Source organism: Nematolebias whitei, chromosome 16 (genome assembly GCF_014905685.2).
Source record: "Nematolebias whitei isolate Nwh7 chromosome 16, NemWhi1, whole genome shotgun sequence".
In the NCBI taxonomy this organism is placed as follows: Eukaryota; Metazoa; Chordata; class Actinopteri; order Cyprinodontiformes; family Rivulidae; genus Nematolebias; species Nematolebias whitei.
The window spans coordinates 12,062,184-12,077,280 of record NC_056513.1 but is presented as its reverse complement, the minus strand read 5'-3'; the positions used below and the strand labels follow the sequence as shown (position 1 = coordinate 12,077,280).

General features: G+C 40.4%; 2 protein-coding genes across 2 annotated transcripts in view; both read left to right on the top strand.

Annotated features, from left to right (window-relative positions):
- The window catches only part of aspscr1 (ASPSCR1 tether for SLC2A4, UBX domain containing), a 26,131-nt gene extending 14,931 nt beyond the window's left edge, over positions 1–11,200 (top strand). The window contains exons 13-17 of the mRNA XM_037690230.1: positions 1,239–1,291; positions 5,150–5,201; positions 5,320–5,389; positions 6,797–6,984; positions 11,002–11,200. Coding sequence (XP_037546158.1) covers positions 1,239–1,291; positions 5,150–5,201; positions 5,320–5,389; positions 6,797–6,984; positions 11,002–11,012 — 374 coding nt within the window. The 3' untranslated portion in view covers positions 11,013–11,200. The remainder of the gene's footprint in view (positions 1–1,238; positions 1,292–5,149; positions 5,202–5,319; positions 5,390–6,796; positions 6,985–11,001) is intronic.
- Positions 11,201–14,651: 3,451 nt separating this feature from the next.
- The window catches only part of LOC119422825 (myeloid-associated differentiation marker-like protein 2), a 7,838-nt gene continuing 7,392 nt past the window's right edge, over positions 14,652–15,097 (top strand). The window contains exon 1 of the mRNA XM_037690229.1: positions 14,652–14,929. Within this exon, the coding sequence (XP_037546157.1) occupies positions 14,652–14,929 (278 nt within the window). The remainder of the gene's footprint in view (positions 14,930–15,097) is intronic.

Genomic DNA, 15,097 nt, shown 5'->3' with positions numbered 1-15,097 from the left:
GGGTGGAGTTTGCATGTTCTCTCCGTGCATGCGTGGGTTTTCTTTGGGTACTCCTGTTTCCTCCCACAGACCAAAAACATGCATGTTAGGCTGATTGGTAACTCTAAATTGTCTCTAGGTGTGAGTGAGAGAGTGAATGGTTGTTTGTCTCGTTTGTCTCTGTGTCCCTGTGATGGACTTGCAACCTGTCCAAGGTGTACCCCGCCCCTCGCACAGTGATTGCTGGACATGGGCACCGACGACCCCATGACCCAAAAATGGAAGAAGCGGGTAAAATATAATGGATGGATGGATTAGTACTTATTGTCAAATTTAAGAAGAAATGTTGATTAATTTTATTTTGTGTATAGTACTTTTTTGACCACCGGATGGCAGTATAAGACTGTTTGAACTGAAGGATGAATAGTGAGGGAGCGAGCAGCGTGTCTCTTTAAGAAAAATGGGAGGGAGGCCCCTTGACGTGACATGGGCTGTCTTTCCTTCCTTTATTCGGTTCTCAAAATGGCGGACACTCTGTGTGGTTTGAGCTCTTTAGTATAGCATTTTTCACACAAAGCTTTTAATAAAAAAAAAAATCAGTAAACAAGTTCTCAGCTTCTTTTTGCAGAGAAAAACAACTTTGTGCACAAAGACACAAGTTTCAACCGTGAATTGTGGAGCTTCGACAAGACAGGTTTTTCCCCCCAAGGTTGACCTGTTAGCATAGCTTCTCAGCTTAGCTGCTTTTAACGATCCAAAAATGTGATTTTGGACGGTTTAAATGGATTTGAAAGAAAAAAGAAAGGGAGGGGTCAGTGAAGAGCTCCGGAGTTGAGCCTTTTGTCATCCAGTGTCTTCAGTAGAAAGAGAGAGACGAAAAAACGATAAAGCCGATAAATGAAAATGACGTTGAAAATTTTCATCATGCGATTAATTGATTTATTGTTTATCGTGACAGGTCTAGATCTGGATTGAGTCTACATGAGCTGAACAAGCACGAGAGGAAATGAAGAACTGCCGTTCACTGTTTAATGTTTTACGATTCTTGAACATGAGTGTTTATTACATTTTTTAAATTAATTTGTCGCCACTGTAATAACAAAAGTTGATAAAATTATAGCATTATTTTTGACATGAAACTTCCCAACTGTAACCAGGTGTGTTTGACTTGCTTTTAACGATCTTTTCCAGGAAATGTTTCGGTAAGCGCTGCATTCCTAGTTTGTGTAATTTCTTCTTTTTTTAACCTCTCTTTTTAGTCGTCACCCCTCCAAAAACTATTCTGAATGACCCTTCAGCCACACTTTTACAGGTAAGGTTGATCATTAAAGTGACATCTTGTTGGGTTGTGACTCAGATTGCAAGAAAGGGAACGTTTCCACTGCAGTGTCGCTAAATTTTCAGTGTTTGTGGGAAAGCGGTCAGTCACAGCATGTTTTCACGTACACCACTATTCGAAGCCGTGCACAGTACTGTGTTGGCTCGTTTTGTACCCACATCAGCAGCTACCCCCAAGCTTCCAATCCACTGTAATACACTTCTGAAACGAAGCTGGGCAGTTTTGAATCATTTGGTTGTTTACTTGTGGATGTTTGCCTCAGAGGTTTTCTCATGTACAGAAATCTTCCATGCAGGTGTCAAAATGCTTCTCTTGCACTCGTGAGTAGGACACGCCCCCATGACGAGATTCAAAACATCTACGACTAAATTAGTTTCCTGACCAGTTACGATGAGATGCCAGCGTTAAGCTTGTGGAGAAGCGTTTCTTTGGGAATTTGAGCATAAAATGTCTAAAAAAAAAAACCTGTCAGAGTTGAGCTCTAACTAAACAACTGCAACACTTTTTTTTCTCAGCATGTGCACGTGTAAATTGTAAAACACATTGGCTGTTTTGTGTCTCCTCTTCAAAGCCCCTTCTCATTCTCCCCCTCACGTCCCCTCTTTTCTTGTTGCTTCTACTCACACTGGTTCCACACACACACACCTCCCCGTCTCCACTGTCCTTGACCCCAGCTGAGCTTGATTTTTCCCAGACTGGCACATGTGGTTAATACAGGCCTCGCTTTGATCTTCACACACGGAGCCGTGGGCAGCCAGGATGCTTTGCTGCCTTTAGACGGACTGAAGTCACAGTAATAAAAAAGATACTTATTTAATTAGCTACATCTTTTTTTTTTGTCTTTTATTTATTTGATACAATATTTCAAAACGAGTAGACAGAATCAGAAGGGAGGGTGAGAAAGTTGTTTGAAGTTTTATCTTGTTGTGATGAAGATCGAGTCCTCAGAGGGACTGGTACAGAAGATAACAATCCTGAAAACCATAAAAGCTCACTTTGAAATGGGCCTTTGTTGGCGTGTGTGTGCCTCTCTGGTGTCTCGATCTTTTCCAGTCCAGTCAGATGTTCTGATGTTTGTTGCCCGTCTCTCTTTGTTCTTCATCGTCCTGCCTGGTTTTCACTACGCGTCCCTCTCCTGCACCCCAACTCCAACTTTTTGTGTTTCCTCCGCCTCCAGCACCCAGATGATCTCGCTCTCCGGCCACTCACCCCTATGTCTCTATCCATTAGGGACTTAAAAGTGTTAAAGTGCACAAAAACAATCAGATCCCCTCTGTATCATTCTCACACTTTATCTGGCTCCGTCTACGTGTCCATACATCAAACTTGAACTCAAAAAGACATACGAGGAATCTTTGATCTTTTTTTTTTTTTCTGCTGTCTCGTCACGCAGACATGGCTGCATATGTCTTTCTGTCGTGTGCACGAACACGCAATCTTTAATCACTTTGTGTCATGTCAGGAAAGGAATGTTTCCCAACCCAGAGAAGCCCTTTGATACCAAGCGTCCCCTCCCTCCTCCGTCTTCCATCAGGATCCGCTCAGCCTCTTTCTCTTTCTGTCCTTCCCTTTTATGTTTTTTCACACTCACCCTCTCCCTGGTCTCGTCCCGTCGGCCCGTCTTATCCAGAGTGTTGCTGCCAGAGGGAACAGGATGGCAGGAATTCCCGTTGTTCCACTGTAACACACTGTTTCCTGCTCACAGGGCTGCGATGACAGCAATTAGGCTGGCGTGTCCCAATTTAGCAACCAGCTACACAAAGGACAGAGTAAGGGCAGTGTGAGTGTGAGACAAGCTGCAGATTCATCTGACACCAGCAGCAACCTGTTATGTTACGCTACAGATCAATCTGGAAGGAACAAATGGAGCTTCTTGCTTTTAATCAAAATCTAATGGATGCTGAAGGATTTTCCTCATAATCTGTTCAATAACATTACGTCTACGGTAGAGCAATAAGTTAGTTTAATTATGTGCACATTGACGAGTTTCTTTATTCTCTGAGCTTGCAGCAAACTCAGTAAATAAGGTGACTGCCTACAAAAATAGCCATAATAATGCAGAACATTTTAAGAATAATGCAGCATTTGGTAAATTAGTTTAGTCCAATTTGTCAGAACATGAGGTGTGATGCCCTAAAACCTTTTAATTCACTGTTTTTGCTTGCTAATCATTCATTGATTACTCCTGAGGGAAAGGATCTGATAGTTACAACCTTAAATCTTGACTTGACTGCTAAATGTGATAATTTGTTAAAGTCAAGTTTTAAAAGAAGTTAAATCATTAGAGCACACCCATGTTTGGTAAAATAAGATTACTTTTTTTAGCTGTGATTAAAAAAAATAGGATGTAGTCACAGTTTAGATAATCAGAGAATTCACGTTTTATTAAAGATGATTTTGAAATTGTAGAAATGCTGAAAATCTTTGAAAAGGCTTGAATTTTATTAAGATGTTTTAAAATCTGAAATTGACTGAATTTTGGATGAAATTGCTTAAAACTTCTTAAAGCTGTTAATCTAGTTGTTTCATAATAAAATTAAAGTTTCCTCTTTATTAAAATAAACTAACATTTTACAAAAGGCCCATAAGAAGACAATTTAGCAAAATTACTGTTTTATGTGGCTTTATTGTCTTCATTAGTAAACATTTTATGAAAAACTGTAAGCTCTTTAAACCTAGTGCTCCTCACAGTATTTATACAATGTTTCAGTCATTTTTAAAAGGATACTTTGGCAAAAACAGTGAATAAATGAAGTAAACTTTGTAAAATTTGTTCTTTGCCCTTTTATTTTCACCCCACTTTAGGTATTAAAACAACAAAAAAATTTGCTCTTTAAAGCAACATTACAGACTTCATGTGATGAAGAGAAATCTTCATTTTAACGCCGATAAACTGTTAAGAACGTGTCGTTTATCACGATAAATCATAACAAAAAGCTGGGGGGAAAAAACTGCAAAATGCTTGAAAGATGATTGAAAGATGATTGAATGCAGTTTGGACAAAACACTAATTTACAAATGGTTAAAACAAAAAGCAACCAACGCTTTAAACACTTGCATGTAATTAACTTTTTGGTCACTTCAGGAAAATCTCTGGTGGAAAAATATGACGTTAACTGAACTATCTCAGGGGAGCAGAACCCAAACGTTTCTGCAGCACTCAGATTTTTCTTTCTTTGTCTTATGTCTGTCTGAGAGAACATTTAGTTCTCTCGGATCATAAAACTCTGCTGTTGGCTTTATTTGTCTGTTTAATATCAATAAAATAAATGTAACCTTTCTCACGTCCCTTAATTCAAGTAGTACAGATTTGCACATTAGAAGAGGAAACCTTCTCCTTGGTTATAAAACTGATGTTTGTCTCCAGTTTGTTTGTTGGCCTCTCGTGCGTAGAACAGATTTTCTCAAACTGTTTTTGTTCCTGTCCCATTAGATCGACAGACTCCGCTTGCCCGTTTTGTCTGCCTTTCTACCTCAAAATTGTGAGGCTGATAATAAATCTGCCTGCGTCTGGTCCAATATAACCATTAAGATGCTCTCCGCTGGAGGAATGCGATGCTCCAGGGGTGAAAGTGTTTTCACTAACCATTTGATTGGTGCTCATTTTGTGGTCTGCTTCAAAGAACCGTGGTTACTGGTTCTGATCCCCGAGCTGTGAATCATTCTCAGAAAAGAGCTGGATTTTTCCTCATTTGGCAGTAACATTAGGTTAACAAAATGCAGAAGTTTTGTTATAAAAAAAAAAAAAAATCTTGTTTGTTGAAATTGACAGAACATTTTTTGAGGCTCCCGTTTATGCTCTTTACGCTGCGTCTGTCTTCCTGTCTGCAGGCCGACTTGTTTCCTGGTGCTGTGGTTTACTTCGGCTCCGACGTCAAGACAGGTTTCTGTCTGGTTCCTTTCATTTTTATGCTGATTTTAATGATGTTCTTGTGCATCAGTGAGGAATGTAATAAAACACAACAATACTTCACATCAGGTCTGTTTTCTTTTCTCCACAGATTTTTACATAAAGAGAGAACTGCTTGAAACCTCAGTTTCAGCCTTGCAAGCAAATAAATCCATAGCGAGGTATGTCAACTTGTGTGTATGTGTGTGTTTAATTGTGCACATGGTTTTGTGTGTGCATGTGTGTATCCCACAGCAGCCAGTCTATTTTCCTGTCACACAAAGTTGTCATCTTTGGAATCCCTTTGAGGTTCTGCCAAACAGCAGGTGCCTCCTAACGCCTGTGGTGGAAATATATTATTTACTGATCTGCTTCCTGATACTTTCAATAAAATGTTACCATATTAATAATAACCTTATAATCCTTTTATTACTTTAAGGTTGTTGTGAATGATGTTGTTATGCTTTGGTGCCAGTAGCAGCTGAGCTGGAGACACTTATCAAGGAACGTTGAAGATTGTTTCTTTTCTGTGAAGCTGTTAGCTGCATGAACAAACACTGTGATAGGGCGTGAGAGGGAGGGGTAGGAGTGCCCCCCTCCACTAATGAGCTTTGATAAAAGTTACTTTTTTATTCCTGGTAGCCAGAACGGGTCAGAAACCAAGACAGGACGAGTTATGGACAAGTTCTGTTCTTGTAATGTGTTGACTCTCTGTGGGTCTGGCCGTTCTCCAAAGCTTTGTAATAAATTTGATTAAATCAAAACCTGATCAATTGCAAATCAGTTTTTTTTCTGCGACATGCCCTCCTTTCCTACACACACACACACACACACACACACACACACACACACACACACACATACACACACAGGTTTGTTTTGCTTCTTTATGGGGCCTTTGCATTGACTTCCATTCATTTTTCATTCATTTATATAGCCTAACCATGACCTTTATCCATAACCTAACCATTACCAGTACACACCTAACCCTAAACCTAACACATCCTCAATTCACACCTTAGTCCTAAACCTAGCCCCTAACCCACCAACGGGACTTCTTCTTATGGGGCCCGGGCTTTGGGCCCCATAAGGAGCAGTTGGTCCTCACAATGCAGTATAAGTTGGAAAAATGGGCCTCACAAAGTAGCATAAACAAGGACACACACACACACACACACCATGGTCCAGTCATTTTAAAGATAGAACTAAAAAGTTACCTTCAACTTTTGTCCTGCGTCTTTATAAGATCGTTTTTTTCTCCTCCCATTTTATATTTTTATCTTATCCACCCGTGGCTCATCTCTAGTCCGAGGTAACAAATTTATGATTTTCAGCAACGTTACAGATAGCGATCTAATAAAAACTGGTGTGGTAGTAGCTGAGAGTCATTTACAGCACATTCTCCGAGCAAGACACCAGGGATCACGTGAGATCGTGCCTGACTTGGACCAAAATAACTCCCATCATTTCTCATCATTAGAAGCTTTTAGGCTAAAACTCTAGAATAAAAGGTTGCGGGTGATATGCATTCCTAAAAGGAATAATATGCATTTTATTTTCAGCATATTTTTGTTCTTTCTAATCTCCAGCTGCATGATCCATCCTCCAGAAACCTCCTCCAGCTCTGCAGGAGTCGAGGAACCTCTGTCGCCTCCAGAACCAGTGGAGGACTCCAACAGGTTGACACAAGAGGAACCAGACCCATCAGTCCACACTCAGGCTGCTAAACCAGCCACATCGAGCTCGGGCAAAATGCCCAAGTGGCTGAAGCTGCCAGGTGAGGACAGGAAGTAAACACACAAACGGACAGAACACCAGTATAAATGTTTAGGCACGTGCATTTTCAGTTAAACTGGCCGTCCGGTTTATGTTCACACAAGCAGCTTTAAGATGTTTGTGTTTTCCATTTTCAGCACTACAAGGAAACATAGGGTGATTAAAAAAAAAATGTGTGTATATATATATATATATATACACACACATACAGAGCACCTGTTTTAAATTATTTGCCAGTATTATTTTTATTATGTCTTCTGTATTTTACAGCTATTTTTGAATATAGTAAGTTGAATGCAGTTTTTGGCCTGGGACATAGTTCATTGTAGGTTTTTGTTACTTTCACCCTTTAGAGAAAGACAAATTATGGTTATTTCACAAAACAGAGATTTGCTTGTAGTCATTTAAAATACATAAAACAACAACAGTGAGTTGGTCAAATGCTGTTTGGTTTAAAGTTAGAATGAGCTTAAAGAGACCAACAAAAACTGGATAAAACTGCCAAAAAAAAAAAAAAATCAGCTGAAAAGCAGACAACAGCTGCAGTCTATTGTTACACATAAAGTACTCATGGCTGCCCCTGAGTGGCAACAATGTGTTATGACATGTGCACGTGCTGTTAGAAAGCATCACTGGAAAACAAACCATATTCAGAACTCAACCTTCTCCATGGACATACGATTTAGGCAACACTAACATGTCCCAAAGGTTCTCCAATCTGCTGCTGCTTTATGTATACAGCTTAATTCCATTGAGCTTCGGGGACTCATTTACAAGAGAGACCTGAATTTAACAGAGTGATGACAACAGTGGACAACAAAGACAATCATAAAGGAATGGGAATGAATGAACATTCATCTGCAAATGTTCCAAAACACTTGAAAAATGACTGAAAGCGAAGTCTGCACAATAAAAAAAAGTTTCTAAAAATATTTTGGAACTACAGAAATCACATTTTCTGCCAAATTGTGTAAATACTGACGGCTGAATGACTGCTTGAAATAAAAATGCTGTTAAAGCTAAAAGAAGCAGAACATTTGCTAAAGGTCAAAAGGAGCAAAAACAGCTAAAAGTAGCAAAAGGCTATTTAAAAGCTATAGTAGCAAATCGTAGACCAGTACACCAACTGTCCTCACCTTATCTTGATGTTGGGGCCAGGAAAACCCAGTTTAAAGAAGCTGCTGTGTTGTGTTTATGGAACCAGTCTGCTCACTGGTGATGTGGAGCTTTAAGTCCCACCTGCCCTCCTGCACACGATCATAGTGTTCTTGGGCCTAATTATAGCTAAACGTGTAAGAAAAAAAATGAATGCATGAACATTTCGTATAAATGTCAGAACTACATGAAGCAAAAAGTCAAACATTATCTGAGGTGTGTGTTTTATCTTGTAACAAGAGCAAAACTAATTTATTAATTTAATTTACTCATTTATTTTAACTGACCACCACCTGGTAGTGAGTTGGATCAAATGGCGGGGGAAGATGCTGGACAGAACCGGTAGACCCAAACGTGTTGTGAGGGTTTGCTGGGAACGCCTGGCAGAAGAACCTGTCAGAAAGTTCTTCAACTCACACATCCTGGAGGTGGTTGCCTTGAGCTGTGGCCGCAAGGTTGCTGGTGCTTCTCGTGGTGGCCATCCTCAAACTCAGTGGTGGACACCCCAGGTTAGGGAGGCTGTCGAGCTGAAGGAGGAGTCCTATTGGGACTTGATCGCTGGTGGGACTCTGGAGTCAGCTGAGGAGTACCGGAGGGCCAAGCGGGTCGCAGCCCTGGCTGTTGCTGAGGCAGAAGCTTGTATGTGCCAGGAGTTTGATGAGGTCTTAGATAGAGACTCTTGATCAACGACGAGGAGATTCTGGCAAACTATCAGACAGCTGAGGAGGAGAAAGCAGCTCTTGACTAACACTATGTTCAGTGAAGGTGGGGTGCTGTTGACCTCAACCACTGATATCGTTGGGAGGTGGAAGGAATACTCCTCGCACCGTCTTAATCCCACAAGCATGTCTTCCATGGAGGAAGCTGAGTCAGAGGACTTTGGGGCTGATCTGTCCATAACCGTGGCTGAGGTCGCCTCAGGATTCCATCTGTGCTCTTTGCAGATGATGTGGTCCTGTTGGCGTCATCGTGCCGTGATCTTCAGCTCTCACTGGAGCGGTTCGCAGCCGAGTGTGAAGCGGCTGGGGTGAGCATCAGCACCTCCAAATCTGAGGCCATGGTCCTCAGTTGGAAAAAGGTGGATTACTTTTTTGAGAAGAGGGTGAGGTTCTGCCTCAAGTGGAGGAGTTCAAGTATCTCATGGTTCACGAGTGAGGGAAGAATGGAGCGTGAGATTGACGGACGGATTGGTGCTGAGTCTGCAGTATTGTGGATTCTGTGCCGCTCCATTGTGGTGAAGGGGTAACTAACTGAGCTGTAAGGCGAAGCTCTCTGTTTACCGGTCAGTCTACGTTCCTACCCTCACCTGTGGCCACGAGCTCTGGGTAGTGACCGAAAGAACATGATCACGGATACAGGCAGTTGAAATGAGTTTCCTCTGCAGGGTAGCTGGACTCTCCTTTAGAGATAGGGCGAGAAGTTCAGTTATCTGGGAGAGACTTGGGATTAGAATTGCTGCTCCTCCACATCAGGAGGAGCTAGTTGAGGTGGTTCGGGCATCTGGTAAGGATGCTTTGGGCGCCTCCCTAGGGAGGTGCTTCGGGCATGTAAAATTGGGAGGAGACCCCGGGGAAGACCCAGGACACGCTGGAGAGACTACATCTCTCAGTTGGCCTGGGAACACCTTGGAGTCCTCCCAGAAGAGCTGGAAGAGGTGGCTGTGGAAAGAGATGTCTGGACCTCCCTGCTCAAGCTGCTGCCCCCACGACCCGACTTCGGAAACAAGTGGAAGAAAATGGATGGATGAACGGATCCATCCATTATCTTAATACAAGTTACAAATACAAGTTAAATATTTTGAAAAGAATAAAAGATACAAAAAAAAGTTTTTAGCACCCATTTCCTGAATGAGCTGAATGTTTTGATATTAAAAAAGTTGAAAGAGTACAACATATTAGAAGTAGTTAGATTACAAAAATATAAAACAGATCCTAATCTGCTGCTCTGAAAAAAAATCTTACATGATTTGTTTAAAAAATAAGTTCTGTTCTGGAAGTTATGGTGAAAAAACAAGTTGGCAATAATTTGGAAGCCATAGAATCGTAGCACCATGCTGCAGAGATGGGATTTATTTCTGAACCAACTGGTTTAGATGGATCACCCCCTCATGAGCTGCAGACCACTACAGACAGAGCGTCCAGAACCAGAGCCTGCTGCTGGGCCGCATCACTCAGAACCAGCCCCTGTGATCCGTCCACACGGAGAGGAGCTCTGTTGGACACCATGTTGATGTTTTTACTCAGGAAATTTTCTCCCATGTTTTAATCCCGACTGATCTCTCTGTGTGTCCTCTCTGAAGAAAGCTGCGGCTCTTTTCTCTTCCATGAAGGAAGTTAAAAGAAAAACAGACAGGAGGAGCTGAATGAGGATTATAGATCCCATGTGTTGATTCTGCAGAGATGGACTTTATCTGTCTGACACTATCACACAAACCAGCAATATTTTATTTTTATTTTTCTCCCAGTCTTCTGTTTTTGTTGCTCTTTGAAAAAGCTCTTCTTCATCACAATAATTAGTATTTCGATACAGTGTTGACAGGATTTACTGCACGTCTCAAATGATACTTTGTTTTTACTTTAAGAAGCGGCTTTTTACTGGATTTTCTCACTAGTGAGTGTTTCAGATTCAGGTTTGATTATTAAAATATGGTTTTTTTTCTGAATCTTGATTTTGATCGTTTTGAAAATGTTTGCGTTTATAAATAGCCGAGTGGAAAAGTCTGTTTATTATTTTAGTGGACAAATCCCTCTGCTGAATTCTGTTAGTTTTACTTTTTATTTTGAAAAAGTTTGAGATTTTCTTGTAAAATAAACGTTAGAGATTTGAATCTGGTTTTTTTTTTGTTTGTTTGTTTTCTACACAGGGAAGAAGTAAGACGTCTGCAGCTGGACGATCGGTGATGCTCGGCTTCGTTTCTACAAACATTTACCTTTTTGAGCACATTGAACATGAACTGATTAGAAAAGACGCCTGAATTCAAGTAAATGTGAAAATGAAGAGTTAAATGGTTGGAAAAAAAAAACTAATTTTCATGAAGATTGTTGTTTCATTTTGAAAACGGAGGAGATAATGTGAAAATTAAATAAAGGTTGTTGTAAAAAAAAAAAGACTTGTGTTTAAATAAACTTTATAACAAAAAATGTAAATAAATGTATAAGATTATAACCACCTCTCATCAGTGGAAAATTCATTTTTATTTTTCAAATTAAGATGTATCGTTATGTCAAGTAAGATGACTTAAGTGCCTAACATTTTTCTATTTGATAAAAGTAATTTTAAGCATCAATTTATAATTTTAGTTTACAAACTAATGACTTTTAAGATATTAGTGAGAATAATTACTAATAAGTGTTGCTCAATTATTTTAAAGCAGTACTAAGTAGGTGTACATTTAGTTTTCTTGCTGCCTTTAAATACGCACTTGTTCATAAAAGAGTCCATGTAATATGTTTTTAGTCAATGTTTTGAGTACTTAAAAATATAACACTATTTTTTTTTTTCATTTAGCCTTTATTTATCCAGGTTAGTCTCATTGAGCCACGAGAACTCATTTTCAAGAGAGACCAGTTTAGGGAGCACATGGTGGGGGTTAGGGGCCTTGCTCATGGGCCCAGGGTGGGGTGAATGAGGGTGGGGGCAAGTGTGGGTGTTTCACCTACCCCACCCACAAATTTGATGTTGTCAGGGCCGGGGCGTGAACCGGCGATCTTCGGATCACAGGCCCACCTCTCTAGCCTCTGCGCCACCACTCCCCCCAGAATAAAGGAATTTATTTGCATCTGATGTCCACCTTTCAAGTGAACATGGTGGATTAAGGAGATCCTCAAAGTGCTCCTTCCACCACTCAACAATATCTTCAGTTCAGGTCAGCATCCTGATGACATAACCCTTTTTTTTCCTCCATCCACTCCATCCTGTCTGGACACTCCCTGTTTTCCTGGACAGTGGACCCAACCATCAAACAATGATGTTGTTAAATAGCTCATAAAGCAAACAAAAATGTCACTTTTATTCTATAAAAAAAAAAATTGTACGGTTTTTTAATAGTAGAATCATGTGGAGACAGAAAAATCGATTCAAACCAGCAGGTGGAGGCAAAGACCTGAAAACTTTCATTTATCACCCTGATGCAAACCATCCATCCATCCATCCATTATCTTTACCCGCTTATTCCATTTTGGGTCACGGGGGTCTCCGGTGCCCATGTCCAGCAATCACTGTGCGAGGGGCGGGGTACACCCTGGACGGATCGCAAGTCCATCACAGGGACACATAGAGACAAACGAGACGAACAACCATTCACTCTCTCACTCACATCTAGGGACAATTTGGAGTTACCACTGAACTGAACCTGCATGTATTTGGTCTGTGGGGGGAACCAGAGTACCTTAAGAAAGCCCACATGTGCACAGGGTGTAAACTCAACACAGAAAGGTCAGGAGGCAGACCTGTGACTTTCTCACTGTGAGGCAACAGCTCTAAACACTGCGCCACCGTGCTGCCCCTGATGGAAACCAAACAGCTTAATGATGAAAACTGGCACTTTAAATATTTGGTGGACTATTAGAAAGGCTGTCATAAGATATTTATCAGTTATTGATGGAGATTTGTGGTTTGATTTAACGACCAGAGCAGTTTCCATTTTATAAACGTCTGTTTATTTCCTGCTGCTGAGAGATTTCGTCAACTGTCCACCTGGCAACATCAACCATGCAGCTTTGTTAGTCGCTCATTTCAGCCTTTTAGTCGTTTTAGAATTTAAACTCACAAACCTTGTCTGCATCAAGGACTGACGAAACGAGAGCTTGGGACTTGAGATGTTTTACAGCTCAGAGTAAACACTTGAAAATATTCAGATCATCAGGTGGATTTAACTTCTTGTTCTAAAAGTCTCTTACTGTTTTGTTTCTTATCATTTTACTTCTTTCTCAAATTGAACATTCCAGTAAAAGTGAATTAAGCCATAATTAATCTGGATTTCTGCAAGTCTTTACATCCTGGCACCATATGTCACAAAAAAGTCTGTGTCTGCACGACCCCCCCCTCAGCGTTCACATGGAGCCGACCCCTCCCCAAATACCTTCCATTCTGGTCTGATTGACCAGCAGCACCCCCTCCTCACCGCTCAGGGGGCCAGGAGAAAGTGTGCGAGGAGGAGTGTGCTGAATATTAGAGTGTAAACGATTCAGAAAGATTCATGAAGAGATCTTCAGCTGAAGGATCCAAACCCAAAACAGATCAGGACTTGTTTTATCTCGGAAGACTGTAGGATTTTCTTGTCAACAAAACGGTTTCTTTCTGAGGATGAGGGTGAACAACCAGCTGAGAGGTGAGCGATTCAATCCTGACTCCTCAGAAATACTGAATTTATACACAACAGACAGAAAAACTGACTGAACTTTCAAGGCAAGATGATTAAAATTAAACATTTTGAAAGACCGGAGCGTTAAAATATAAAACACCACTTGTTTGTTAAGGGTGTGAGAAGTTTTCAAGTTGTAGAAACAAACACTGAAAACATGACCGGAAGAAATAGGAGCTAAATTTAAACAGAGCAGAAAATAGTTCAAAAGTCATCTCATAATTTATTTCCAAAGAGCTTGACATTTTTGTAAAGCCTTTAATAATATTTCTTCAAGCTTTTTGAAATTCATTCTGTTTGTCTTTGAACTTTGGATGCATTTTTCTTTCATTTTCAGGCCAGTATTAATAACTGAGCATTTTTTAATTTAGTTTTTGATTATTTAGCCTGTAAATCAGTAAATAATTTAAACATAAAAAGCCCATAAACTCACATAATTAACTAATGTATTTACACACGTAAACCAACTAAAGAATCTATTATAAAATTACATGTTTGGCAATTTTTTTGACTGTCAGCTCATCCCAAAAAACAAAATTGTTTGTTTCTTTAGTTGCCAAGTAATACAGTCACAAACATGACCTGATCTGGCACCGGTTCCTAAAAATAAACAATAATTACATGAGTAAAGAACAAAAGAAAAACAATAAAAATTGCTCTACAGATGAACATGACTGAGAGTCTTTTAGAAACAATAAAACCTGCTGCCTAGTTATTTTTTTAATAAATGTTTTTGGCTCTTAATCTTTTAGAAATCAGTCTTTTGATGCTAAAATACTTTTTATTCAGTTAAATTCAGTAATTCTGGATAAATTCAGTATTGAAGTAAAAAAAAAAAACTATGCCTTTAAGAAAATCTGCTGAATAAAGATTTAATTCATGTGTCGTTTATTGTTGAGATGACACACCAGTTCATCCCTTGAGTTAAGGAGCTATTGTTTGCCTCAGTGATTCAAAGGTCAAAGGTGCAGTTTAGTAAACAAACAAATAAAAATCTCGTCCACAGTCGACTGTGGATGATGTAAATAAATGAAACAACCCAGGACATTTGCATAAATACTGACATTAAAACGCTGGATATCTTAAAACATAAAACTCTGATTTATCCGTTTTTCTTGGAGGTTTTAAAGAAGCTTTATTTCCTGACAGAGATGGACCATGGTGGTCCGTACCTCAACAGGAGTGCCCTCTGCTCCTCTCTGGGCGCCGCCCGTCTCTGTCAGCTGGCTATGGGATGTGCTGTGGTTGCCATGGTAAACCACAGTGCCGGATACAGCGGCGCTCAAGGCGTGTTCTGCATGGCAGCATGGTGCTTCTGCTTCGCCATGACAGCGGTGGTGTTTTTCCTGGATGCCACTCGTCTACACAGCTGCCTGCGCGTGTCCTGGGACAACCTGACTGTCACGTGCGCCGCCTGTGCCACGCTCATGTAAGTTCACGGTTCAGGTGGAAAACTGATGCTGGGCCAGATGCAATCCCCTCCACCTGTGGCCAAACTGTGTCATCAGTTTTTCAAGGCTTGAAACATGGAACTACATCAGGGCCAGAATGTTTGTTTACTTAATTATGGAACTAGATCAGGGCCAGAATGTTTGTT